The sequence below is a fragment of the Carettochelys insculpta genome, chromosome 3, assembly GCF_033958435.1.
Source record: "Carettochelys insculpta isolate YL-2023 chromosome 3, ASM3395843v1, whole genome shotgun sequence".
In the NCBI taxonomy this organism is placed as follows: Eukaryota; Metazoa; Chordata; order Testudines; family Carettochelyidae; genus Carettochelys; species Carettochelys insculpta.
This window is the reverse complement of record NC_134139.1, coordinates 55478323-55504049: the sequence shown is the minus strand read 5'-3', so window position 1 is coordinate 55504049 and position 25727 is coordinate 55478323. Positions and strand designations below refer to the sequence as shown.

Below are 25727 nucleotides of genomic sequence, written 5' to 3'. Positions count from 1 at the left end.
AGACTTTGAAATACACTACTTCTATGCGTGGCATCTACACATGTGCCGGGGCTGGCACCATTGACATGTGATGTCAAAATAGCGATGCGGCATGTCGAAAGGGGCCACCCCGGATGCAGAAAGAGAGCATCCACACGTGCAAGCAGCCCCTTTCAAAATAAGGAAAGGCTGCAGACAGGATCGCAGGGCAGACAAGCCCTTCTGGAGCTTCAGCAAGCCACTCCCTTAAAGGGCCCCTCCCAAACACACTTGGCCTGCATAGCATGAGGCCTGCAGAGTTACCACAAACCCCGCAGACACAGTGCCCTCAGGAACAAGTATGGAGCAGCAGCAGCTTGATGTCCTGCTGGCCACCACCGGCAGAGTGGGCACCCTGCTAGCTGCAGCACGGATGGCCACCCAGCAGTTCCTGGCAGGGGAGTCCCCACTAGGGGCAGAAGGGGACACCCCAGACTATTAGGCCATCTGTGTCCTGCTGGCTGTGGAGCCACCCCACCAGCTCTGAGTGGTGGGAGCGACTCCTTATGGGGGAGTGGGACAATGACTAGCGACTCTGGAATTTCTGATTGAGGCAGCAGACCTTCCTGGAGATCTGCCAGTGGCTGACCCACACGCTGAGACACCAGGATACCTGGATGCAGCATGCTTTCCCTGTGGAGAAGAGGGTTACAATAACTCTCTGGAAGCTGGCCACTCCAGACAGCTACTCCTCCGTGTGACACCAATTCGGTGTGGGCAAGACCACAGTTGGGGTCATCATCATGGAGGTAAGGAGGCCCAGGCACGCACCCATCAGGGAATGGGGGGCCCGGGGAGGGGAGCCAGGGAGGGCCGGGCACACCCCGCACACCCTCACGGGTGCCTATGTCCCCTCTCCACAGGTAGTCCGCACCCTGAATGCCCAGTTCCTGCAGAGGGTCATCCGCACGGGGGACCTGGACGCAGCCATCATGGGCTTTGCCACACTGGGGTTCCCAATTTGCTTCAGGGCCCCTGATGGGACCCACATCTCCATCCATGCCCGGATGCACAGCAGGGGACAGTGCATAAACCGGAAGGGCTACCATTCAGTGATCCTGCAGGTCATGGTGGACAGCAAGGGCCAGTTCCAGGACATATACATGGGATGGCCTGGGTACACCCATGATGCGCGGGTCTTTCGCAGCTCAGGCCTGTGCCACCAGCTGGAGGCAGGGACAGGGATACCACCATGTCCCTGTGCCTGGTGGCTGTTGTGGCATACCCACTCCAGCCCTGGCTCATGCAGCTGTACACGGACCACCTCACTGCCAGCCAGGAGTGATTTGATGGACAACTCAACCATCCCTGCCAGGTGGTTGAGCACACCTTTGGCTACTTGAAGAGGCAGTGGTACTGCCTCCTCTCCCACCTGGACGTGGGCGTCATCAGCATCCCTCAGGTCATGGGTACCTGTTGCATGCTCCACAACATTGTGGAGATTAAAGGGAAGGCCTATGTGTAGGGGTGGGCAGTTGAAGCTGTCATGGGCTACCCCTAGCCAGCTGCTGCCCCAGATGCCAGGCCAACCAGGCAGGGGTCTGTGTCCAGGAGTCCCTGTGGCAATACTTCGAGCAGGGAACCCAGTGAGCAGCGCTGCCCCGGAGGGCCTCCCACACACACTCCCTCACCCCTCTGCACGCTACTCCCCCCCGCACTCTACCCCCCTCAATGAGCACGTGGCACACAGGTGTGGGAGAATGGAGCTATATATATTGCGAACATGTGCACCTTAGAATAAAACATATTTGTTACAAGCAACAGTGCAGAAAACTATCTACATGTGGGGGGTCAACTATTTATGGGAGGGGAGGCACTTGGATGGCCCAGCCATTGGCCTGTTACTCTGGGGTGGGAGTGGAGGGGCGTGACCCCCTCTGGCTCCAGTTCCCATGGCCCGCCTTGTCCAGGGTCCCTGGCGAGGCTGGATTGGGGTGGGGAGCACGGACAGGTAAGGCTGGGGCTCAGCCTCAGGCTGGCAGGCAGGCCCAGCGGGCTCCTCGCCTGGGGCACTGTCAAGTGGAGTCAGCAGGAGGGCGCAGCTGGGCCACCAGCTCCTGGCAGGAGGCTGCCAGGTCATCGAATGTGCACATGAATGCACCCCAGGCCTCCTGGCACTAGGCGGCCTCCCCCTCCTCAAAGCAGAGGCGTCGTTCCACAAGTTTGACCTGGCACCAGATGGAGGCGGCCACAAGTGTGTCTCTAGCTGGTCACCTCTGGCTGCAGCAAGGGTGGGCCCATGCTGGCACCAGTGGTGCCTCCTGGTGGTCACTGTTCCCTCCTCCAGGGGGTTGTCTGGGACAACTGACATGGCAAGACTCTCCTGGCCCTCAGATAGTGTGGCTTTGGACACGGGGGTTGCGGGGGAAGAGAGGAGACAGCCGTGAGTACCGACCCCTACCCCATGGGTGCCAGGTCCCCATCTCCGTCCATGGATGTGGTGGCCCCATGGGTGGCCCCATTGTTTGGTCCACTCCCCACCAAGCTCCCACCAGTGGCAGAGTGGGGCGGGGCACTGTCTGTGGGTGCAGGTGCTGATGAGCACTGGCAGCCATGCCATCATCCCAGGGCTGTGGTCCAGCTGGGTCCAGGCAGGCCAGGGTCTGCCAGGGGTATGAGGGCCCCCTGGTCATGTATGGTGCCCCCGCCCCATGTTTTGGGGTGTGTGCCCTGTGGGGTATGTACCTGAGGGTCCACTGCCGAGATCGGGGAACGCCCGTCTGGCAGATGCCCCACTGGAGGGGCAGGATGGGAGGTCCATCACCAGCTCTCCCTCTTCACTGGACCACTCTGCTACCTCACTGCCTGGCTCCAGCTCTGGCCCTGGGGGTGCAGGGCTGGCCTCCTGTCCCAGCTCCTGCTCCGCAACCTGCTGGGGCTCCTCGGCCATGATGTCAAGGACAGACAGCACAGAGGAGAGATCCCAGGGGCCCAGGATGGCCCTGAGCTCCCAGTAATAGAGGCAAACGGCGGGGCCACCCTGCAACCAGCTGTCCAAGTCCTGGACCCAGGCATGACCCTGCTACAACTCCTTTACCTTACTCCTGATGTGGTCAGGAGTGTGAGCAGGGTGACACTGGGCAGACAGTCCCTCAGCCAGCCAGATGAATGCAGCCGCTTTCCACTGCTTGCTCCCCATTACGCGCAGCACCTCCTCCTTGCCCTAGAGTCCCAGCAGGTCATGGAGGTTGGTATCGGTCCAGGAGGGGCCCCACTTTTTCATCCCTGGCTGAACGCCTGCGAGCCCTGGGCATGCTCGGAGGGGGAGCCCTGGGTCTCCTGACCTACATGGGTGCTGGCCATGATGCTCTCAGCCGTGCCGGGGATCATGCTGAGGTGTGCAAGGACAGCACATGGTGGGGCTGCTGCCTGCATGCTCTCAGCTTCCTGCCACGGGGTTTCTTGGTCTGTACAGCCTCAAGAGCCATTGGATGCACAGACTATAGAGCCCCGCCGGGGCTGGACAGCACATCTCCACATCCCAGTTGATTGCCATCATGGTGGATCCTGCTATTTGGAAGGAGCAGGATGAGGAGCATCTGCACATGTCCTTTTTCAACACTGGCTGTTGAAATAATGCATTATTCCCATTTTCTGATTGGGATAGCAATTTTGATGTCTCTGCACCTACTGTTGATTTCAACTTTGAAGTAGTGTGTGGTACATGTAGACGTGCCATGTGTTACTTCAATGTTGCGTCTGCTACTTCGACATAGCAGGCTAGAGTACGTGCAGCTATGGACTTTACAACCTCCCATGTCTTCCAGAATCACCCTCACTATGAACAAGGCCAATATGGACCCAGCCAACATCATCTGCAAATCTCAGTGTCTGTTACTCCGACCAACAATAGAGCAGACCAACAGTATTTCATGTCACCCAAGGGAATGGACTTTCTCCTCACCCACCCTCTGCCAAATTCCCTGATAGTCAATGCAGTTAGACACAAATCCAGGCAACCCAACAATTATGGTACAGAAAGTATATTTCTTGGGTATACTGTCAAACTATACTGCCATGTTAGGGGACTATGATTATTCTAATTATTCTAAGCTGCAAGAACTTGTACAATGCCTGCCAGAACAAAAAAAAGGCATATCTTCTTTAACATCATTAAAGAGGCCATTCATTCTTTTGCACAGCATTACAATTCACTATGGATGTAGCCAAGACAGCTGTTCATGTCACTGCCTCTGCCATAATAATATGCAGAACATCTTAGCTTCAGCATCTGGGGTACTGAGGGACTTACAGCAAAATGTCGAGGATCTGCCGTTTGACAAAATTAACCTTTGCTGCAAAAACTGATGAGAAACTCCATTCCATGAAAGACTCCCATTCAACTGTGGATCCTAGAGAGAGAGAGCCAGGTATAATACCTGTCAAAGAACCAGGGAGGCACACAGACAGCAACCTATGTATGACAACTGACAAATATGCAGACCCCAGTGAAATAGGTCTCAATGCCAGCAATAGCACCAAACCTCAGCATCCCAACCTCCTGCATCCAAACAGCAGTTTTGAAGGTTTGGTCAGGAAGCAGAAAGACACCTTCCTTATGATCGCATCATTGCTGAGTTACCCACAGTTCCACACCACCTTCACCACCACCTTCACCCTTTTTTACAACAGTGGGCACAAATAACATCATACAAATGGGTCCTGGAGCTCATCCACTACAGTACTCCATCAACTCAGTTCCCTCCCCACATCCATCCTTCTAACCTGTCTCTCTTCAGGGAGCCCTCTCATGAGACCTTTCTGCAACAATTGGTTCTTCACCTTCTATGGTTAGGTGCCATAGAACCGGTACCAACAGAATTCCAAGGCAGAAGTTTCTACACAACATATTTCTTAAGACAAAAAAAGAATGGAGGCTGGAGGCCTATTGTGGATCTAAGTGGCTCAACAAATACATCATTTACCAATTATTCAAGATAGTGACCCTAGCAACAATCATTCTAGCACTAGACCAAGGCTTTTCACTCTCAACCTCCAAGACACATATTTTCATATCACAATTCATCCTGCCCACAGACACTTTCTATGGTTTGTGGTTAGTTGTCATCTCAGACAGTACTGAGTGCTCCCTTTCGACCTTTCAGCAGCTCCCAGGGTCTTTTCCAAAACTCTAGATGTTGTGGGGGGCATACCTACGTCACTCAGGAATCATAATATTCCCATACAGTAAACCTCTGACTTATGCACAAGTTGCATTCCTGGGCAACCATGTGTAAGTCATATTTTGCACAAATCTAGGGGTCTGGGACACTGACTGGCACTGCTGCGCTGGTTAGTTTTCTGGCTCCTGGGACTGACTTCCATCCTTGCAGGAGCTAGGAAACTGAGCTGTGCTGCTGCTATGGTCAGTTTCCCAGCTCCCGGGACTGTTGGGGAGCCACAAAGCAGGCAGCAGCCTGGCTACCAGCTCCCTGCAAAGAGGGGAGCTGGGAAACTAAGCAATGCAACAGCTGTCCCACTGGTCAGTTTCCCAGCTTCTGCAAGGAGGGAAGCCAAGAGCCAGGCTGCCACCTGGTTCATGGCTCCCTCCACTCATGATTTTGACTCACATTAAGCCAAGTAACACACAAGAGCTGCGTCTACACGTGCACGCTACTTCGAAGTAGCGGCACTAACTTCGAAATAGCGCCCGTCATGTCTACACGCGTCGGGCGCTATTTCGAAGTTGAAATCGACGTTAGGCGGCGAGACGTCGAAGTCGCTAACCCCATGAGGGGATGGGAATAGCGCCCTACTTCGACGTTCAACATCGAAGTAGGGACGTGTAGACGATCCGCGTCCCGCAACATCGAAATAGCGGGGTCCTCCATGGCGGCCATCAGCTGGGGGGTTGAGAGATACTCTCTCTCCAGCCCTTGCGGGGCTCTGTGGTCACCGTGGGCAGCAGCCCTTAGCACAGGGCTTCTGGCTGCTGCTGCTGCAGCTGGGGGTCCGTGCTGCATATACAGGGTCTGCAACTAGTTGTTGGCTCTGTGTATCTTGCACTGTTTAATGAAAGTGTGTCTGGGAGGGGCCCTTTAAGGGAGCGACTTGCTGTTGAGTCCGCCCCGTGACCCTGTCTGCAGCTGTGCCTGGCTCCCTTATTTCGATGTGTGCTACTTTGGCGTGTAGACGTTCCCTCGCTGTGCCTATTTCGATGTTGGGCTGAGCAACGTCGAAGTTGAACATCGACGTTGCCAGCCCTGGAGGACGTGTAGACGTTATTCATCGAAATAGTCTATTTCGATGTCACAACATCGAAATAAGCTATTTCGAAGTTGGGTGCACGTGTAGACGTAGCCAAGATGAAATTGCATAAATAGGAGCTTTACTGTCCTTAAACACCTGCCTCATAAAACACACATCCTTGCAAGAGATGCAAGTCATAGTCATAAGCACCATGGACCTCTTATTCAGACTTGGTTTTTACATAAATTATGACAAATCCATGCTCCATCCCACCCAAGTCCTAGAATTCATAGGAGCTCACATCAATACCAGCACAGCCAGAGCAACTCTGCCCATGCACAGATCTGAGATCTTGTGCAATCTTATAGTAGTGGCACAGGCTTCCCCTCATACTACAGTTCATGAATGCCTACAAATCCTAGGCCACATGGCTGCCATAACCTATATCATCAGACTAGCAAGACTCCATATAAGATGCATCCAGTCTTGGCTTGTCACAATGGTGTTCCACCTGTGCCCTGCAAGGCAGCACTACCAGGAAAAGGAGTCTCGGAAGAGAAGAACCTGAAGAGTGATGGGGGAAGGTGGACCTGGGGGCACTGAGAGCAGCTGGGGGGAGAGGGGCCAGTGCAGTGAGGAGGGCAGACATGGGAGCAGATGGGATAGTGGGTTGGGGAGGGTCCTATGGTGATGGTAGCTGGGGGGAGGGGCGGTGAAAGGTGGGGAGGAGGGTCCTGGGGATATGAGGTCATTGCTCTGCAGGGAGCTATGGTGACTCGTGGTGACAGAGGTATGAAGTAGTGGGATCCTTAACCACATTCTCCACACCCCACTGCCTTGTGGGTTATCCTGGGAAGGAGAAAGGCTAAGGGAGTAAACCCTGACAGAAAATCCAGAGTGGAGTCCGAAGGCGGTTCGGTGTCAACTTCTGGCACTGTTCCAGCAACTCCTGCAGCTGAGCTGGTACCAGACGTGGAGGTTATCCTCTCCTTTGGACTATATCAGTAAAGCCAAGAGGGGGACACTGGTGTCTGGGCATCCCAGAGCCTCCATAATAAGTGCCCAGGCTCGTGCCCAGAGAGGTACTCTGGCATCGCTGAACAGCGTTGCATCAACACAGGAGGCAACAGATACCGGTTATAAGCTCTTGCTCGATTGGTGTAGAGAACGAGCGCCAGGGGTTGCCTTCAACGGTGGGAGAGATCCTCGCATCTCACTGGACAGTCACCACCTGCCTCAAGCTGGGCAGCCCCCATCCAATAGGGTACTGTCCCGCCACAGTTCACCTGCCTCGCTGGGTGCGTGAGGCTTAAGGTTCCTGAACCTGACAAGTGACTGAAATTTGGGCACCAGGCAAACCAATAAGAACATCAACAAGAAATGAGAAACATCAACAATTTAAGCTTGCTTGCTGGAATGTGCGGACCATGCCGACCGTCTTGACTGAAGATCTTCAGGCCATCAGTGACACCCGAAAGACCGCTGTCATCAACGAGGAACTGAAGAGGCTCCGAGTTGATATCGCTGCACTGCAAGAGACGCGACTTGCAGATTCAGGATCTCTAAAGGAAAAGGACTACACCTTTTTCTGGCAGGGTAAAGCCGAAGAAGAACCCAGAGAGCATGGTGTTGGCTTTGCTGTCAGAAACACCCTTCTACAAATGGTGGATTTAGTCATGGGAGGATCAGAAAGACTTCTTCGGATCACGCTTCAAACTTGCACTGGTCCTGTCCACCTGATCAGCGCTTATGCTCCAACCCTGTACGCCACATCAGAAGTAAAAGACAAGTTCTATGACGTGCTTAGTGCTGCTGTAGCACAAATACCTGCTCGTGAACAACTGTACATCTTGGGTGACTTCAATGCAAGAGTTGGAGCTGATTGGGCCTAATGGCCTTCCTGCTTAGGACACTTCGGTGTGGGAAAAATGAATGACAATGGACAGCGTCTCCTTGAACTGTGCACATACCACAATCTCTGCATCACAAACACCTTCTTCCAAACGAAGCCACAGCACAGAGTGTCGTGGAGACACCCACGCTCGAAGCACTGGCATCAACTAGATGTGGTCATCACTAGGCGTAATAACCTCAAAAATGTCCTTCTGACACGCAGCTATCATAGTGCTGACTGTAATACAGATCACTCACTAGTTTGCTCCAAGCTCAAGCTGAGACCCAAGAAGCTGTACCGCTCTAAACCTGCTGGAAGGCCCCGCATTGATGCCAGAAAGACAGCAAACTCAGAGAAAGCTGAAAAGTTCAGAGAGACCCTCCAGGAAAATCTGCGCAGAGGCCCTGGGGGCACCGATGCGACATCCAAATGGCAACATCTGAGGGATACAGTTTACAACACAGCCTTGTCGGTGTTTGGAAGAAGAGCTAGAAACACGAACGACTGGTTCGAAGCTAACTCCGATGAGATGATTCCAGTCATTGAAAAGAAGCGTGCTGCACTCCTGGAGTACAAACGCTCACCGAGCCAGAGTACCCAGCAGGCACTTAGAGAGTCCAGAAGAACAGTACAGCAGACAGCCAGGCGCTGTGCCAACAACCACTGGCTCCAGCTATGGAGCAGCATCCAGACCTGTGACGATTTTGGTAATCTCAGAGGAATGTACGAGGGTATGAGGAAGGCATTAGGACCCACCCAGAACAAGATGGCACCTCTGAAATCCAAATCTGGTGAGGTCATTGCTGACAGAGCCAAACAGATGGAGCGCTGGGATGAGCACTACTCCGAGCTGTACTCACACGAAAACGTTGCGGTTGACGCAGCCCTCGATGCCGTTGAGCTCCTACCAGTAATGGACGAACTGGATCAAGAACCAACTGTGGATGAACTGAAGAGAGCCATCGACAGCATTGCAGCAGGAAAGGCCCCTGGTCAGGATGGTATACCACCAGAGGTAATCAAATGTGCCGCGGACACACTCCTGGAACCCCTACATGAGCTACTGTGCCTGTGCTGGAAAAAGGGTGAGGTTCCACAGGATATGCACGATGCTAACATTGTAACGTTGTATAAGAACAAAGGAGACAGAAGTGACTGCAACAACTACCGTGGAATCTCCCTCCTAAGTGTCACTGGTAAACTGTTCACTCGCGTCATCCTTGGCAGACTCCAGAAGATTGCTGAGAGGGTGTACCCCGAATCGCAGTGTGGATTCCGCGCAGAGAGGTCTACCGTTGACATGGTCTTCTCTCTAAGGCAGCTGCAGGAGAAGTGCAGGGAGCAGAGAAAGCCACTCTACATAGCCTTCATCGACCTGACCAAGGCCTTTGACTTGGTCAGCAAGGATGGTCTGTTCAAACTGCTCCACAAGATGGGCTGTCCTCCACGGTTACTCAAGATGATCCAGTCGTTCCACGATGACATGAGAGGAACCATCCAATGTGACGGTGCATTATCGGATGCTTTCAGAATCAGGAGCAGCTTCAAACAAGGATGCGTGCTTGCTCCGACATTGTTCGGGATCTTCTTCGCACTCCTCCTGAAGCATGCCTTTGGATCTTCAACAGAGGGCATCTTGCTGCACACAAGATCTGATGGGAAACTGTTTTAACTTGCAAGGCTGAAAGCTAAGTCTAAGGTGCGAGAAGTCCTCATCAGAGACATGCTGTTCACAGACGATGCTGCTGTAATGTCTCACACAGTAGACCAGCTTCAAAAACTGCTGGATCAGTTCTCCAAAGCATGTAAGGACTTTGGGCTTACCATCAGCCTAAAGAAGACAAACGTACTCGGTCAGGATGTTGCTGAATCCCCATCAATCAGCACTGACAACTATACGTTAGAGGTCGTCCACGAGTTTGTTTACCTCGGGTCCACCATCACTGACACCCTGTCATTGGACACTGAGCTAAATAGGAGGATCGGAAAAGCAGCCACAACTCTGACCAGACTCAGCAAGAGAGTGTGGAATAACAACAAGCTGTACACTCACACCAAAATGCAAGTCTACAGAGCCTGCATCCTCAGCACCCTCCTTTATGGGAGCGAGACTTGGACCCTGTATGCCCACCAGGAAAAGAGGCTGAACGTCTTCCACTTGCGCGGCCTCAGGCGCATCCTTGGAATATCATGGAAGGACAGAGTGACCAGCACTGCCGTCCTCGAGCAAGCTGGAATCCCAACCATGCACACCCTCCTCAGGCAGCGTCAACTCCTCTGGCTTGGCCACGTCCACAGGATGAAAGATGGAAGGATTCCAAAAGACATCCTGTATGGTGAGCTAGCCTCTGGCAAAAGACCTCCCGGACGCCCCCAGTTGCGCTACAAAGATGTCTGCAAGAGAGACCTTAGAGATGTAGACATCGAGCTGGACAACTGGGAAGAACTAGCAGACGACCGCAGCAGATGGAGGCAGGGGTTACACAAGGGCCTTCAGAAGGGCAAGATGAAGATCAGACAGCTAGCAGAGGAGAAGCGAGCGCACAGAAAGCACAATAAGGACTTGCCAGACACCCACTACATCTGCAAGAGATGCAGCAAGGACTGTCACCCTCGTGTGGGTCTTCATAGTCACAATAGACGCTGTAAATGAAGTCCTCAATTGAAACTTTAAAGGGCGCGATCCATAGTCTATGCAGACTGAAGGATGCCTACTACTACTACTGGCTTGTCACACCTACACACCATCCAGAAACCCAGTCTCCAAGTTGACTGCCATTCTGCCACACATCCTCAGCTCATTAGTCTGGTGGATGGATCCATGCAACATCTTAACTGGCATCCAATTCTGTCAACCAGCCCCAACACTCACCATTATGACCAGTGTATCACTCACATGTTGAGAAGCCCATTTAGGTGCCCTCAGAGCCCAAGTCAAATGGTGTTTCACCAAGCTAATGCTCCACATCAACCTTTTGCAACTCAGAGCAATGTGGAACACATGCCAGCACTTCCTGCACTACATAGCTCACAAAACTATCATCATCATGACAGACAATATGACCTACGTGTATTATATCAGTCAACAAGGTGGTGTGTGATCTCTGTTCCTATGCATGGAATCTCGCAAACTATGGAATTGGTGTCTAACTCATTGCATTACCCTGATTGAGGCAGCTCTAGGGAAGCATTCCCTTGAGGATGCTTTCCTCATCAAATGGGATACACCATTACTGTACATGTTCCCAGTGCTTCCCATGCTACACAAAGTCATCATCAAAATAAGGACAAAATGAGCCTGTGTGATACTCATTGCACCAGCGTGGTTGAGACAAATATGGTACCCTTACCCAAAGAAGGTTGATTGCAGATGCATGTGCCTTTCCTCTCCAACACAGTCTTCTCTCTCAGTGATGACAGGATTCTCCTCCCCGAACCACACAAATTCCACCTCCACGCCTGATTTCTTCTTGACACCAGGATACCAAAAACACCTGCTCTGAAAGAGTAAAGCAAATATTAATCGACAGCTAGAAAGAGTCCACTAGAAAAATGTACTGCTACAAATGGACGAGATTCTCTGAGCGGCTCAAACGTAATCACTTCATACCCCCTGAAGCTACCCTTCTTCCCATCCTTCTGGACTACTTGTTGCTCTTAAGGGAATCAGGGTTGAAGTTAAATACTATCAGAGTACATGCTGCAGCTATAGCAGCCTTTCGTTGCACTATGGATGGCAGCTCTTTCCTGTCTAGCCTCATCACCAAGAGGTGGCCTTACTGATCCATAAAATACCTTTCCCTCTGTCAACCCAAAATACCTTTCCTTCTGTTTAAATCTCAGATCTAAACCATGTACTCAAAAGCCTCATGAAATCATCTTTCAAGCCCTTGGCAACATGCCCCTGATCATACCTATCTATGAAGGTCTCCTTTTAGTAGCAATAACCTTCAGTAGGAGAGTAGGGGAGTTTGCTGCATTAATGACCCTCCCCTTACAGAATTTTCAGAAAGGAGAAAGTGATACTTTGGCCCCACTCCAAATTTCTCCTAACAGTCCCCTCTCCTTTCCACATCAATGAACTGCACACTTACCTGCATTTTTCCCCAGGGTGCACACTGACTCCTCACAGCCTGCATGGCACACCCTCGAGGTACACAGAGCACTCGCATTCTACATTGATCACACAAAATCCTGACAATCTCCCAGACTCTTCCTATCCTTCATGGAACAATCCAAAGAACAGGTTATTTCATCTGAGAGGGTCCCCACGTGTGTTTCTTCATATAGCCTTACATGTTATACCATCCACAACAGAGAACTACGAGGCACTATCACTGCCCATTGCACCAGGGCCATGCCTCTACAACCGCCTTCCTCAAAAATGTACCTCTCCAATACATTGTCAAAGTGACCACTTGGTCTTTGGACCACAACTTTGCACAACATTATGCTCTTGCATCCTCCATTGCATCATGTATAGCTGTGAGACAGGCAGTACTATCCTCCATAACAGTGACAGGGCTCCAAACCCACCTCCAAAATGTGACTACTGCTTTATAGACATCCAGAGTGAAAAACCCACAGGGACACTACTGGAAGAAGAAGACGAAGAAGAAGAAGGAGATACCTTGTGCAGTAATGGTGGTTCTTCAAGATGTGTGCCCCCATGGGTGCTCCACTACCATCCCTCCTTCCCCTGCTTTGAAGCCCCAAGCTGTACTAACATGGGTAGAGAAGGCATGGACACCAATGGCCTGAGGGGGATGCCACAGGGTGTGCATGGCACAGGGAAACACTGCTAAAAAGTTGCTGGAATGAGGATGCACCAGAACCCAAAATGGAGCACCCACATCTCAAAGAACCACCATTACTGCGCAAGGTGAGTAAGTCTTTCATATGGAGGCAGCATGGGCAGAATACAATATAATTTTGTGAGTTCCTTGATCAATACGAAGATTAAAATATCAGAAATGAAAAGTAAACAATATATATATATAAATAATATATATTTTTTATTCAGAGGCCACATCGTATTCTGATTCTCTGTCATCTGAAAGTAATAAAGAAGTGAACCCTGTAAGAAGAGATACTCTTAAGTTTATTCCCAATGTGGATACAATTTGCTATTCCTTTCTAACAACTCTTCTGTTGATGAATAAATGTCCAGTACTTATCACAGGTAACAAAAACTCTTTAGTTGTCTGTAAAGAGAGAGGTGAAAACAACTGTAGGAGTACTTTCATGCACAGTGTGTAAATGTTACAACCCGAATATCACAGCTCCTCTGTGGTAGTAGCATTTTGCAAAACTTAATATCCGTATCAATATTTCTCTTTTGTATATTTAAGAAAATACAGAAAGGTATGAAACAAGCAGAGATTTGTATCTGACATGGCAAAGTGAAAAAGAGATGATACATTGCAAACATAATATCTCCCTTACATTGCTAATCCTGTCCTTTTGTTACATCCACCTCCCCACTAGTCTCCATTTATTATATTATGGCTGTGTCTACAGTACAAAAATCTACACACACCCTACTTCGAAGTTAAACTTCAAAGTAGGGCACTACTCCATTCCCAGGAATGGAGTAAGTTAACTTCGAAGTAAGGGAAAATGTGTGTAGACTCTCTGCTGGCTACTTAAATGTAGCGCCTAACTTCGAAGTTAGTTCCTAGTGTAGATGCACCATATATTAACTTTTTTGTCTACACACACAAGTGGATAGTGACTCTAATTTAACATGAACAATTGCAGTAATAGTGTGCAGATTATTAATTCATGTTTTGACATGCCGTTTTGACATGTGTATTACTATATATTCGAGCATAAGTGTTTCAGTTTTCTGTCTCTGGGTTTTTTAGGAGACTCTGGTATTGGGAAGACTGTCATGATTCAAAATATGCTTGAAAGACTCCAGAAACAAGGAGGATTACTTGTAAAATCAGGAACAATTTTAGGAGATGTCATCTTACATAATGAAGCTAAGAAAGCAAGGTTGTAGTTGGCTGTTGAGTTTTACATCTTCCATCAATAGTTTATATCATAGGACGTAATACAATAAAACTTTTCTTTAGATTATGAATAAATATTCAATATTAATTGTAGCATTATGATAAGATATATGGTACTTAAGGTGTGTGTGGAGCAGCACTTTTATTTTTAAGCCCCAGTTTTCAAGTGCTTTAATCAAAATAACTCATGCTTGTTCTGAGCCACAGTTGAATTTGAGTATTGTGAAATTCCATTAGTTTACATTTTAGAAACCCTGTAATGAGAAAATTTCCAGATTTTGTATGTGCCCAGGTTCAAAAATGTTTTAATGTAAATTAATTTTTAAAGTAATAATAGTCCTCACCGAGGGCAAACAGTTTTCTATACTAGCAGGGAGAGTACCTGAAAAATGTCGATATAGTTCAAGCAATGCCACTGTGGAAAACAATTTATAAATTCTCTTCGATATAATTTATTTCATCGTTCTGATTGGCACTTCATGGCAAAAATCATTTGTGTGTGTTTTTTCCCCTATATATGTTTTCCTGACCAGTCTGTTAAAGAATTCCAGTCATCTAACATTTGATGTGCTTCAAAATGCTCAGAAGAGAGCATGGCCCTCAACTGGAGACTTGGGTATGAAATGGTATTCGCTTTTAAAATATTTTAGGACCAGATTTTGAGTAAAACTTTGCATTTATAGGAACAATTTTGCATTTTTAATTAATACTATGAGCAAAATACTGGCAGTAGTTAATTATGCCAACATCTATTCTTGAACTATGGGTGCAAACTGTACCTGCAGAAAAAGACACTGAGTTGAAGATTCTGATAATCTGGCCCTCACACCTAAAATGACTGTAAATTTGTATTACTTAATAACTAGCTCTATCCTAATGCTATACTTTTATTCTGAATATTTTAAATATTTATGTGACATTGATAGCAGCACTGAGAATGCAAGCATCAAAATTAACTTAAGAACTTATGAACCTGATAAGCGTCAATAAGAGTGACACCTAAATAAACCCAACATTTCATCACTATTGTATTTTCCAATTTGATTGGAAAGACAAAGCTTGTAAACTGTGTTTGTGGTTGTTATATTTTATTTATGTGAAAGCCTATTTGAAAAATGTTGGTAGTGTTCAGCAGAGCCTTCTAAGTTTTGCACCTGGGTTCACTCATACAGATATTTCTGGACACTTATACAAAATTTCCAAGAAATATACAGCACACAAAATGTATGTAAACCTCATGTAAGTATGCAGTAGCAGATTCATCCACAGGGATAAAAAGACAATAATCACTCATTCAGGCAAAAACCAGATAAATAGGTCAGCTGTGTACCATTTTAACTGAAAGTCAATGAGTTTACTCTCTATAAGGATCAACAGAGGAAGTGAAATCTAGCATGGAAATTTTTGCATCTAGTTCCTTAGATATTCAGATATATATGAGGAATCCTATTGAGTGTCTGAGTTGATCTTAGGTGTCACGACAGAGCTCAGGGAGAAAATTGTAAATCTGAAATTGCACCTAGAAGTGAACAAGAAATTAAAGTAATGTATGGACACTTAGCGCTTATCTACACAATGGGTTTTTTCTGAAATAAGTAATTTTGGAAAATAGCATTCACACTGCGAGAGTGTTTCAAAAAGGAAAATTCACAATGAAAGAGCCTAATTTTGAAAATAAGAGCAGTGCATTTTGGGCAGGTATCCGACCATGCCTGACATCTCATTGGTGCATGACATATGTATGCCTTTTTTATAAACAGTGGTCTGTACCAAAAGCCACAGGAAGGCAATTTCTTTTCAGATTGCAAAATAAGTTTGGGAGGTGAGGTTTCCCATGGTGATCCTGGGGGGTCCTGCTTCCCCCTGACAGCCCAGGCTCATCAAGCCTTAGGCTATGTCTACACTACAAGATAAAGACGAATTTAAGGCAGTTAGCGTGATTTTATAATGTTACTGTCTTCATGTAAGTGTCATTAGGTTGATTTTAGGCATCAGTAAGGTTGGTATTATAAAACTGTGAGAAGCGACTCAATGTAACGTCAAGTGTGAATTTAAAAGTTCAAATTAAGGTGAGTGTGGAGATCCTGTGTCTTTAATAGACTTTATTAGCCTGCAGAGGTGTCCCGTATGTATCCCACAGTTGTCCACTCTGGCCATTTCCATTTCTGCTGCTCTTCAGGTAAGGGGAATTAGGTAACAGGAAGTCTGCAAATTTGAATTTGACACCATGAATCCTGTGGCTGTAAAGTCCTATTTGTATGAGAGGCTGAGAAACTTCTTTCTTTCTTTGCTATCAGTGCGGTGTGTGTATCTACCCATTAAAAATAGTCCCAACACGGAGTTCATGAGTCTGTGTCTACCTTTGCAAGCTGACCACTTGGATTTTTATTTCAGTGCTGGTGCCAGCCCCTGCCCCACTGCATCAAGTGGCAGGTAAGCTGTTGGCAGGTGGTTGTGCTTGTATGAGAGGCTGAGAAACTCCTTTTCTGTGGTTCACATTTGTGCAGGCGCTGTGCAGTTGGGCTCTTTCCCCCACCCAACCACAACATGTGGCTAGCTCCCCACCCAACAAAAGGGCATTTCTGCTGTTCAGTGCAGACCATACTGCCAGGCAGCACCATATCCTGGCTTGTGCACAGTGAGGGCTCCAAAGACAGGAAAGATTTTTGGGGGCTAGCTTCTGCTAGGGGGAAGTCTCCCCCGATGTGATAGATTTTTGGGGGCTTGCCCCTCCCCACCTGAGCAACACTGAAGGGACCATCTCAGCTGGGTCCTCATCCACTGATCTCCCAAAATCATCCCGAAATAGGAAGAGGGGGGCTGGCCCCCCGAACAGTCAATCAGGGCTGTCTCCCGCCTGAGCAAAATGGAGGGACGATCTCAACTGGCTCTTCATCCACTGACCCCCCGAAACCATCCCCCCCAATGGAATGAGGGGGGCCAGGTCCCTAACAGTCAATCAGGGCTGTCCCCCACCTGAGAAACACTGCTTTTGGAATTTGGTGAGCCCATCTCCCATGTTGAATAATTCTGTGTAGTGTAGTGGGAAGCCAAAAATCTTTTTCCTAACATTTTTTATCCTTCTCTTTCTTTGAGCTTTGGCATATTCTTTAAAACAGGAAAAAAGTGCCACTTCCTGGTTACTGCTGCTTTTTTTGTAAAATCATTAATATTTCAGTTATAAAAAGCAATTCATTTATAGAAGCAAGAGATTTCACTTAATTTGGCAATCTTTGTTGATGCCCTACTTTTCCTTCTTTCCTTTGGAAAATGGCCATTTGCTTTCCATGGGAGTAGAAAGAGAGCAATTCAGTATGGGAAGATGACATTATCACATACTCACAATCACTTTCAGGGCACATTTTTCCCATGCTGCACCAGCGAAAATACCCAGAATGCTATGGGCTGAGGGAACTGTGGGTTCCCACAGTTCACTGCTGCAACAGTCGATGTTTGGCAGTTGAGCGTGGCATCAATAAGTTGACTTTGTGGGGAATTTGTGGGGAGGTGAGGATATTCAAATTCAAATTTATAAAACCCAGCATTACAAAATCTATTTTAATAAATTTGAATTCATCTCATCATGTAGATGTAGCCTTCCACTGGGCATCTAGATAGGAGCAAGAAGCAATTCGACAACAGGTTCAGCAGATCTCTCATGATAGTTGAATGTACATTTGTATGCTTGAAAGATAGGTAGAGAAGCTTCTATGGGAGGCTTGATCTGGTTCAAGATCATATCCCCATGCTGTGAGAGCAAAGGGGAAGCATTTGCTCAAGGCTGGAGTGCGGAGGCAGAGCGTCTGTGCAGTGCATTTGAGCAGCCAGACACTCAAGGGCAGCACGTATCAGTGGTCATTAATATAAGGTACCCTGTGGAACCAATTAACAATGGGGAATGCTGAGGTTATTGTGGAGTGTCTGAGTATGTGGGTGTGGGTGAGTGACACTCTTCTTCTCCACCCACCCCCAGCTCTCTGCTACCTGTGTTAATTTGTAAGAATAAACATACCTTCATGTTTCTTTATTCAAACAGTTACAATTCTAAGTTGAGCAGTAGAGGATAAGGGAGAGAGGTATTGGAAACAGGAGAGAGGGAAAGACAAACTTGAGTTTTCCTTGTGTGCAAATTGGAAATAGAGTGACAATGGATAAGGTGGGGGTGTTGGAAACAGAGGCGAGAGGGACAGGATCACAGCTATCACCCTGTTCATAGCTGGGGTGAGTTGTGGAATAATTAAGGAACTGCATCAGATAGGAGGAAGCAGCATCATGCCAGGGCAGGCTTTGCATTGGGGTGCTCCAAGGGCTCATGGCAGCAAAATTATACTGGCTGTGCATGTGTGCAAAACTTTGCCAATGAGGGGGATCATGTTAGAGTGGTCCTCTAGAGCACGCAATGGTTTGTCTGTGGTTTTCTCTCTCCTTTTCACGTCCACTGCCCACATGGCTTGTTTGGCATCTCTCTGTGCCTTGTTGTCTTTCCTGTCCTCTTTCCACATCTGTGCCACTTTCTGGTTACTGTTGTTCAGAAGGTCCTTGAGGACCTCTTCCTATGTCTCTTTAGATTGGTCATGCAGCTAGCTGGCCTGGCAACAGAGGCAGCTGTTAAAAACAGTGAAAAAAACTTAACCCGTTGAATTCAGAATAATGCCTGTCTGTTCTGGGAGACCTTGAAACCTAGCAACAGCATTAAAAATGATTTTAATAAAGTCAGTTTTTGCTCGTAGTCTAGACACAGCCCTTATCAAGGCTGCATTCCAATCTGTAATGTCCAGGCAAAGTTTCATATTTTCAAGAAAATTCGGGGTAAGCAACAGCTTTGAGAGACCTCAGATTCCTTAAGATGGTGAGTACTTAGCCCTGCTTGGGGGAGGGTTTTGGGGAAACAAGTGGAAATGGGGATTACTGACGGGTAAGGTAGAGGGTAAAGGGGAATGAGAGGGATTTGACTGGTGTTAGTGCTGGGGATTTGTGCAGATGCATGCAGCAGCCGCAAACATACCATCCACACCGCTTGTCTATAGGCTGTCTTATCCCTGAGGGATATTTCTATGCTGAAAGTTGACAAGAAAAAAAAAGATGGCATCTCCTTTAGACCAGTGAGCTCAGAAGTGCCACTTATGCTGCCTCTCTCAGTTATAGCCCTGGTCCCACCATGGCAATTGCAACAGTGGATTGGCATGGTAACTTACCACGGTGGAGGGGAGAACCTTGAACTCCCCTGGAATCTTAGGGAAAAGATTGAAAGATACCTCAGAAAATTCTTTGGAAATGTCTCAGAGCACAAACACATGGAAATGTGTCAAAGCATTAATGCACTTCTGGGAGCCCAAGTGGATCCCCAAACTTTTCCTTAGCAAGCTACCACAACCCTCTGTCAACATCAACCCTCCTGCCTTTGGTCAACTCCCTTCCCCAGCAACACTTGCACAAACCTGAAGTGTGTGTTTCCTGCGTAGTCTGCCTTGAAATTGCTTCATGCAGTGCCATGTTTAGTTGTTGTGTGTTGCTTTTCTCCTGTGAGCTGAAAAGTTCCTGGCTGTTCTGTTGTGGCTGCAGAGATCTTCATCAGAAGCCTGCTGTTCCCTGCCCCCATTAGGACTGTGCTGTGACTCCACAGCACATGTATCCACAGGCGTCTCAGGGGCTGATGTGGGCTGCACCCCCGGTATTTGCATCCAGCTGTTCATAGTAGTTGCAAGTCTGGGGGACAGCCCCAGAGTGCTTGTTTGCTTCCCAAACCCTGTAGTATGACTGGCAAAGCTTCTTTATCTTACTCCTGCACTCATCTGGATCTCTGTTACATCTCTTTTCTTGCAGGGTATGTGAAATCAGTGCATAGGTGTCCTTGTTCCTCCATTTACCGTGCAGCTGTGGGAAAAAATGACTCCTCACCCACATGCTCATGATATCAGAGACTTCTGCTTGAGTCCGTGCTGGTGCCCTTTTGGATAGGTAGCCAGCCAACCTGAGAATACCCCTCTGCAGAAACCATGAGGGCTGAAAAAGCAGAAGAAGACATCAAAAAAGGTTGTTGGTGGGGAGCAGACCTCACTATGCGGACTATCAAAGCAGCATGGCTGAGCTAAAAAAAAAATGCAGAGCTCACCCCATAGTGTTTAAAAGCAGCCTGTCGGGGGGAAAAAATGCAGTTTGCACTGATGGATGGCTACGTGAGCATTTTGACACATTTAAGAAAAAATGTGCAGAGCTCATAGCAAAGGTGTTTAAAAGTCCTAGGGCTTGCAGGGATGGGGAGGGGTGTCTTGGGACACCTGGGAAAAGGGCAGCAGAGTTTAATCTACCTGGGCCTTATGGGATGTCTCCCTGGAGGCCAATTTCATTGTAGTTAGTTCTTCTTGGTACACATTGAGTCAATCTCAATCTTCAAGGGTAGAGGGGATCAGCAAAAGTCGTTCTTTTTGCTGGAGTTACTATGTCAAGTTAAATGTCCTGTTATTATGGAATACCAAGTTTTGCAGTGTGAATGTTTGGGGGGACAGGTTTGGAATAAAGGGTTTTCCCAAAAAAAATTGTTGACAAGCCCTTGGTGTGGTATTTTTCTTGCGCCTTACACCAGCTGTGATTAACAAATGGTCATTAAGGTCATATGGTGCACTGACTGCAGTTTCTCTGCGATGTCAAGCTGCATGTTATCTCCATAATGATTTCAACACAGTGTAAACTGCTTTGCTGTCTTTTCCTGTGACTTCACATAAATGTTGAACAGAATGGATAACAGAAAAAATCCTCGGCAGCCATTCATTAGAAAGCCCTGCAGTTCTCTTTGCAGTTGCCAATAACATGTTCTTGGAGCATTGCAAAGGAACAAAAAGGAGGGGAACCACTTAGGTGTGATTTTATCTATCCCAACATGATTCACAGACAAGTCAATAAAACTGTACAAATAACAGTAAGAAATGCTACTAAAAGATCTAAAAGAATCTGTATGACTGTTGTCTATTCCTGGAAAGAAATTATCAGACACTAAGATTGGTTTATTTTCTATACTCTTCTCTGGGCACAAGCGTTACTGTTACAGATCAAATAAATCTGAAAACTTCAGATGACTTAGGAGATTTTTCACTACAACTTTCCCTATAACCTTACTTAAAACGGAAGGTTAAGAGAAAGTATGACTGTGAAGTTCTGACGACGTAAAATACTGCTACCTTAAAAGTGTGCAGTCATTCTTGTCTCTCATCTTTAAATAGTATTGCAGCACATTTTCTCTAGTGTCTTGGAATGTCTCTTGTACTGTAACTACAACCTCTTTTGCAATTTCGTTGAGGTTGTCAAGTTCTAATTCCAGAAATTTGCATGCCTGCCATCTGAAGTTTATTGGAATAAAATTTCATTGTCCTCTGTCACAATTCACTAGGGTTGCTTTTCACAGCTTTTCATTCTTCATATGCAACTGAAAATACGAAGTCATAAGTTTATTTTTGTCTTCTTCCACAGTTCAGAATGTTTTTTTCAAATGTAAAGATTACATTAAAATGTTTATTAAAAATACAATGTGTGGATAAGTAATGTACATAGTAATAAACTTCCTTTGTCTTTCAGGAGATGAAAACCTTTTTAGCTTATGTTTTAAATATGCTTTTTTTAAAATACACAGGCAAAGAGGTGGTTTCATGTCAAAAGTGTAAAATTTCTTTTAAATCATAGCACATTTTAATTGTACAGGTAGAATTGTGCTCCCCTCTAGCATGCTTAAAATGCTGGCAATGCTTCAAATACCATACTAATATGAAGATACTTTGACTTGAATTCCATTTTGGTAATGAAATTAAAAGAAAATATTAGCTGTAAAAACAGTAGTGCAATAGTAACAGTATCTTACAAGGTTGAGGAGAATGAATCTGCTGTTGATTAGATATAATTATGATTCTTAATTTTATATATGACATAGATCTAAAATCATCTAAGGGGCCATATTTTGCAGCTGATGAGAGTGCTCCATCATCTGAAAAAATCAAGAGTGTGATAGCTTCCACAATACAGTGTGGTGCCCACACCAGCGCTGCCCAAATACAGGCATGGATTCGTCAGAAGTTAATACTAAAAAGTAAAGATGTTCTTGGTGCACCAAAATTCAAACAGGTAAAGCAGTGCTCTACTGTATCAATGCTTAAAAAAACTGACAATGCTTAACAAAAACACGAAAAACATTGACAAAACTGTCTGATTTATTCCAAAAGCATGTATGCTTAACTACTGTGCAGTACAGTGGTTAGTGTAGCCATATTGGTTTCTTTCACCAACGGAAATTGTTCCAATAAAAAATATTCCCTTATTCACCTTGTCTCTCTTACTACTGTAGTGTATTTTAGGCCGTTTGGATTATTGTTTTTATTTGTTACAGTTGTGCTTCTTTTCAGCTAATAGGCTGTGTCTACACTGGTACAAATCTTCAAAATAGCCATGCTAATGGCCATTTCGAAGATTACTAATGAGGCGCTGAACTGAATATTCAGCACCTCATTAGCATTAGCACGCTTCCGGCCACGGCGCTTTGAAAGCACCACTTTTGAATGCCCACAGCTCGGCATGGCTACACGGGGGTCCTTTTTTAAATGACCCTCCACATTTTGAAATCCCCTTATTTCCTTCAGCTGAAATCCTCTGATTCCCTTAGAAGCGCTGCGGCCAGAAGCGTGCTAATGCTAATAAGGCACTGAATATTCAATTCAGCACCTCATTAGTAATCTTCAAAATGGCCATTAGCATGGCTATTTCCAAGATTTGTACCAGTGTAGACACAGCCATAGTGTAGTATTTCAGTGTTAAGGCAGGAATTCAGGGATAAGGTGTTCTTAATAAACTCTATTGGTGACTCTATTTATTCAATCCCATTAATTTATGAATATTTTAGTGGTTACAGCAATAAATACAAAGCTTTCAAGATGGTTCAGCCTCTTACCCAACTTGTTGAATTCGCAGACTTAGCCAATGAATCTGTGACAGTGAGCTCCTGCTGTTTCCATTGCTGACCAACATCTTGGACTCCACTCTGAACACCATCCACAAATTAACATATTATAATAATTGTTTTTAAAAATCCCAATAGGAACTAACAAAATGTGTAGTATTAATCTCCTCTTATGTATTAATTGCTTTATTAATCTCCTTTATGCTTGTTAAGTCAAATGTAGTTTGTCTGGGCTTGTGAAGTTGTGCAAGAAGGAGTGAGTTCTTTTCCCAGAACTGCTTCTTGCAGGTTTTATTGTGGGAGAAGATGATCTCCCTCAGTATGACTATTTATTGAAGCAGTCCTGGAACTCAGAAAGAAAGAGGCAAGTCTTGACTTAGTCCTAAGTATAGCACAGAATTTGGTCCAAGAGATGATTGTAGTAAACTACTAGATAATCACAACAATAATGTACTTAAATTTAATCTAATATCCTTTGGTGAGAGGGCAGCACAGAAAGAAATCAGCACACTAACATTTAACTTCAAAAAAAGAATTTCACAGAAAGACAGTTAAATTGAAATTAAAAGGATTAGTTACAAGAGTGAAATGTCTGCAAGCTTCATGGAAACTTTTTAGAAACATATGAAAGGTAAAACTACATGTATATGCCAGATTTTGAAAAATACCAGGAGAACAAAAAATGCCAGCAGGGCTAAACAACAGTTAGAGACGCAATTAGAGACAAAAATATACATTTTTGTAAAATGAAAGTTAAATCTTACTAAGTAAAATAAAAAGGAGCATAAACTTTGGAAATTCAAATATAAAAGTATAGGCAAGCCAAAATAATTTGAAGAACTAGCAAGAGAGACAAAAACTAACAGCAGTTTTATTTAAATGTAGCAGAAGCAGGAAGAGTGCCAAAGCCTGTCAGTGGGGTCACTGGATAACTGAGGTGCTTAAAGGAGCACTCAAAGAAGACCAGGCTGATACAGAGAATCTAAATTGATTGTTTGCATTGCCATTGGTCGTAACTGCAAAGGATATGAAGAGATTCCCAAACCCAAGCCATTCCTTTTAGGTGATGAATCTGAGGAACTGTTCCATTTTGAGGTAGCAAGCTGTCCTGTAGCACCTTACAGACTAACAAATTTATTAGCTTGCATGGGTAAGATCCATTTCTTCAGATCATTAGTTCAGGAAGTTTTGAACAAATGAATAAATCAAACTGTAATAAGTCATGAAGACTACAAGGTATTCATCCAAACATTCTGACGAAATTCAGATATGAAATTGTAGAACTTACTCTGGCATGTCACCTATCACTTAAATCAGTCTCTCTGTTAGATGGCTAGTGGATAACTAATTTTTCTTTTAAAAAGGCCCCAAAGGCAAGTCTAGCAATTACAAGCCAGTAAACCCAATTTTAGTCACAGGTAAATTGGTTGAAACTATAATAAAGGACAGAATAATCAGACACACAGATGAACACTATGTTGGGGAAGAGTGAAAACAACTTTTATCAAATCATGCCTCACCAATCTATTAAAATTCTTTGAGAGAGTCAACAAACGTGAAAAAGGGTGATCCAACAGATATAATATACTTTGACTTTCAGAAACCTTTGATGAGGTCTTTTACCAATGGCTCTGAAGCATAGTAAGCAGTTAAGGGGTTCCGGAGAAGGACCTCTCAAGGGTCAATAACTAGTTAAAGATAAGAAACAAAAGGTAACAGTAGTCAGGTTTCACAGTGGAGTTAGAGAAATAATGTGGTCCTCTTACAACGTAGACTAGAACTAGTTCTGTTCGTCATATTCTCAAGTAACCTGAAAAAAGGGGTTAATGGTAAAGTGGAAAAGTTTACAGACAATACAATATTACTCAAGATAGTTAAGTTCAAAACTGACTGTAAAGACATACAAAGGCATCTCACAAAAAAGGTGACTGAGCAAGAAAATAGCACATGAAATTCAAAGTGGATAAATGCAAAGTAATGCACATTGGAAAGCATAATCCCAATTATACATACAAAATTATGGGGTCTAAATTAGCTGTTCCCACCCAAGGCAGATATCTTGGAGTCACTGTGGGTAGTTATCTGAAAATATTTGTTCAATGTCAAAAAAAGCTAACAGAATGTTAAGGACTATTAGGAAAGGAAAGTATCGTAGTGCCAGTATACATAGAAAAAGGTATGCCCATACCTAGAACCCTGCATGCAGTTCTGGTCACTCCATCTCAAAAAAGATGTAATAGAGATAGGGCAAGAGGCAGACATGGACAACCAAAATGATTAGGGAAATAGAAACATGAATGGTTGGAGAGGTGAACAAGTGAATAATGTGTACCCTGTCACATAACACAAACAACAGGGTCACCCACTGAAATCAATAGGCAGCAGGTTTATAAAAACATAAGGAAGTATTTGACACAACACATGGTCAACCTGTGGAACTCCTTGTCAGGGGATGTGAAGGCCAAAAGTATAACTGGGTTAAAAGAATTAGATAAATTAATAGGTGATAGGCTATTAATAAGGTAGTCTGGGATGCAGTCCCATGCTCTGGGTGGCCCTAAACCTCTGACAGAAGTTAGGACTCAACAACTGGATAGATCACATGATAAACTGTCCTCTTCTGTTTATTCCATCTGAAACATCTGGCACTGTCCACTACTAGAAAAAATAA

At 45.7% G+C, this 25727-nt stretch overlaps 1 protein-coding gene across 1 annotated transcript in view; it reads left to right on the top strand.

Moving 5' to 3' along the window:
- The window catches only part of DNAH14 (dynein axonemal heavy chain 14), a gene marked incomplete at its 5' end in the record, with an annotated part of 447359 nt that overhangs the window by 245627 nt on the left and 176005 nt on the right, over window positions 1-25727 (top strand). Inside the window, 4 exons of the mRNA XM_074988409.1 lie at window positions 13125-13283; window positions 13969-14101; window positions 15879-15940; window positions 22037-22227. Of these exons, the coding sequence (XP_074844510.1) occupies window positions 13125-13283; window positions 13969-14101; window positions 15879-15940; window positions 22037-22227 (545 nt within the window). The remainder of the gene's footprint in view (window positions 1-13124; window positions 13284-13968; window positions 14102-15878; window positions 15941-22036; window positions 22228-25727) is intronic.